At 50.7% G+C, this 2,922-nt stretch overlaps 1 protein-coding gene across 1 annotated transcript; it reads right to left on the bottom strand.

The window, feature by feature from the left end:
• Window positions 1-237: 237 nt before the first annotated feature.
• LDOC1 (LDOC1 regulator of NFKB signaling) lies at window positions 238-1,626 on the bottom strand. The gene has a single exon (XM_037139910.2). It carries the CDS (start codon window positions 1,459-1,461, stop codon window positions 1,012-1,014), a length of 450 nt encoding a protein of 149 aa, XP_036995805.2. The 5' UTR covers window positions 1,462-1,626; the 3' UTR covers window positions 238-1,011.
• Between the last annotated feature and the right edge of the window lie 1,296 nt (window positions 1,627-2,922).

Genomic DNA, 2,922 nt, shown 5'->3' with positions numbered 1-2,922 from the left:
GAGGCCCCAGAAGACACTCCCTTCGACAAAGCTTTAAGAAATGCCTTGGTGAGGGGAGAACCAGAATCCTTATACAGCCCTGTGGTACCTTTCCTCTGCAGCCTAGAGACGCCACTGGGGAATACTGGGACTCAACTAGCTCCCCTGATCTCAACGGGAATAATGGAAGTCAGGTGACAGTGGTAGAGGCCAATGCTAGTACTTAACCATTAAAAGACACTCCTTTTTTTTCCATAGTGCTCAGTATTTATTGAAAAGAACTCAAATGCATTTTCCAGATAGTATTGAGAAGCTGGGCTGAATGCCTGTTTTTGTTTGTTTTTAGTATTTTTGTCCAAATGCACACATCTGTGTGACTTCTGCAATTGTTAAACAAAAAAATGACAGCTATGTAAAACTGGTGCATAGTAGAAAAGAATGTCCACAATTTGGCTGCCAGGAACACTAGGCCCCTGCAGCTATATGGTGGGGGAGGGGGGCTCTGGGAATAGGTATGAAACTAACCAGGTTGAAAGTCTGGCCCCTTCAGGGGTTGGTGAGATGTCCATATCAATGTCCAAGGAGGTGCAGCCAACGCAGGCATCTTCTAGGCTGGTCCTCATCTCCAAAGGCGGTGGTGGTCTGTTGCTGGAATGTAGTGGACGGTGGTGTAGAGGCAGCGCAGGTCTCTGGGCAGATGTAGGTCTGGCAGTTGGCAGGGCTGCGCACTGTCTGACCAGCTGAGGCTCAGTACACAGTCCAAAGTAGCAGGGATGCGTCCTGGTGCTGGCCAGAGTGGATGGCAGCAAGCTTCAGAGACAACTCCAGGCCCCAGCAGCAGGTAACTGGAGCACAATTCTTGGAACAAAGACAAGCACTACAGGAAGTGAAGGGAAAGGACCAGAGGACAGAGGCAGGGGAGAAGGTCGGGAGGCTAGGAGAAGCACGGAGCTGTGGGAGAGGCAAAGCAGGATGGGGGGCTCGGGTGGCAGCGTGCAGGGCCCAACCCCCTAGGCCTGAGGGTCTCCCGGCCTAGTAACCATATTCTTCCTCCTCCTCCTCCTCCTCGTCTTCTTCTTCATCATCCCAGCCAAAACACTGCTTCAGCTCTTCGAGGAAGGCCTGGTAATCACTCAGGATGGGGCTATCCATCTCGATGTAGGGCACCACCCACTCCTCAGCTTCCCCGGTGAGCAGGCTGATTAGGAATGCCACTTTCATGGCGTCGTTGCAGAACCGGTTCTCGTTGACCAGCATGTAAGACGTCGTCTGCACGATAAACTCGGGGAGACGCGAGCTCTCGCCGTTAAACGTCTCCGGGAAAGGCACCGGGCAGCTCGGCGGCGGACGTACCTGGCGCAGCAGGGTGGCCCTCTCGCACACCAGCAGCCGCAGCTGTTCCAGGAGCTGACTGTTCTCGATGCTCAGGGCGCGGTGCCGCACCAGGAGAGCGTGCAGCAGCAGGACCAGCTCGTCCACCATGGCGAACAGCTTCGACAGGTTGGGCTCCGTTCTGCTAGGCTCGGCTAAGGTGCGCACAGAGGCCACGCAGGGCGTGCGTGACCGCGGAGGCGCCGATGTCCAGGAGAAGAACGAGCGGCACAGAGAAGTCAAGGCAGTTATGAGAGTTCCAGCCCACAAAGCGGCTTTTGAGGCCGGCGCTCCAGCGCGTCGCTGGGACGGGGTGGGCGGAGACAGGGAGCCCGCGTATCCCGGGACGAGTCCGGCGCAGCGTGGGGGCGTGGCCAGACGAGGCGGGTAAGGTTGCGAAGACTTGACTGAGGAGGGCGTGGTCAGAGCCTGGGCCGTTTCCAGGTTTCAGGACCAGGTATTCTTAAGGACTCTGCATAAGGAGGCAGGGGACTGCGCCCGAGCCCTGGATAGGGGACTGGCATTTGCCAGGACTCAGTGAGTGCTAAGACCCATCTCTCAGAGAGAGGGTATACCTGCTCCAGTTTAAAGGATTAACTACCCTTCAACCCAGCCGACTCACACAATGCTCTGCTCCTTGGTGGGCAAGTGGCCAGCAGATTCCATTTGTATGCTCTTTGTTAACACATTTTCTTGCTTATTTAAATTTCACCCAGGGAGCTATTAGCACTGCTGGCCGCAACAGCAGTAGACATCCATTGTTTCAGAGTAATGAAAGACGCCCCCAGGAGTCCTGTCTTTCAGACAAAATAAAATAGTTAAACAGGGATTTTCTTTAGTTGAGAAGTAGTATTGTATCTCTCTATCCTTTTTTAATTTTTATTTTTGTAAATAGTGAAGTATAAAAAGTTCTACAAAATCATCCAATAACCATTTGCAGCCATGCTTCCTATCTTTGACTATTTCATGTCCTAATATTAGTGTCCCTTGGCCCCTGGATGTTATTTTTGCTTAACAATTAAGACTTGTGTTTTTAAAAGGTTTTGTTGTTCTACTTTGAATATCATTATTCAAAGAGTTTTTGACAATCGAGTTGTGTCCAAGCCCTTAACAGCCAACTGTTGGCTCTGCTTTTAAACTCTATTCCCAATTTAATCACTTTTTTGTCACTTCTGCCACTACTAACCACCCAGATCTCAGCCTCCTTTTCATACCCAGATTACTACAACGAATCTCTTAGCTTTCACTCTTCTCTTCCTATAGTGTATATATTCTCCGCAGATGAGGCGCAGGAATTCTTTAGAACAAGAGATAGATATCTTGAACCAAACACTCTGACATTTTTTTCCTTCTCACTCACAGTAAAAGCAAAGTCTTAGTCATGGCCCAGAGGCCCTGCCTCACTTTCTAAGCTTCTTCCCATTCCTTGCTCTGCTGTAATGAACCGAACTGTAACGTCCACTTTCTTGATTCTCACACACAAGTAGCTCTGATCTCAGGTTCTTTGCACTTTCTGTTGTTTTTGCCTAGCAAGGACTCTCCCCAGTTACCTGCCTGACACCATCTCCCACT

This window comes from Artibeus jamaicensis, unplaced genomic scaffold (genome assembly GCF_021234435.1).
Source record: "Artibeus jamaicensis isolate MK-2021 breed Jamaican fruit bat unplaced genomic scaffold, CSHL_Jam_final contig_240, whole genome shotgun sequence".
Taxonomy (NCBI): Eukaryota; Metazoa; Chordata; class Mammalia; order Chiroptera; family Phyllostomidae; genus Artibeus; species Artibeus jamaicensis.
This window is presented reverse-complemented; position numbering and strand designations above follow the sequence as displayed.

What these genes read in the sequence shown, in the direction of transcription:
- LDOC1 (XM_037139910.2), bottom strand. Translation starts at nt 1,461, where the DNA reads ATGGTGGACGAGCTGGTCCTGCTGCTGCACGCTCTCCTGGTGCGGCAC.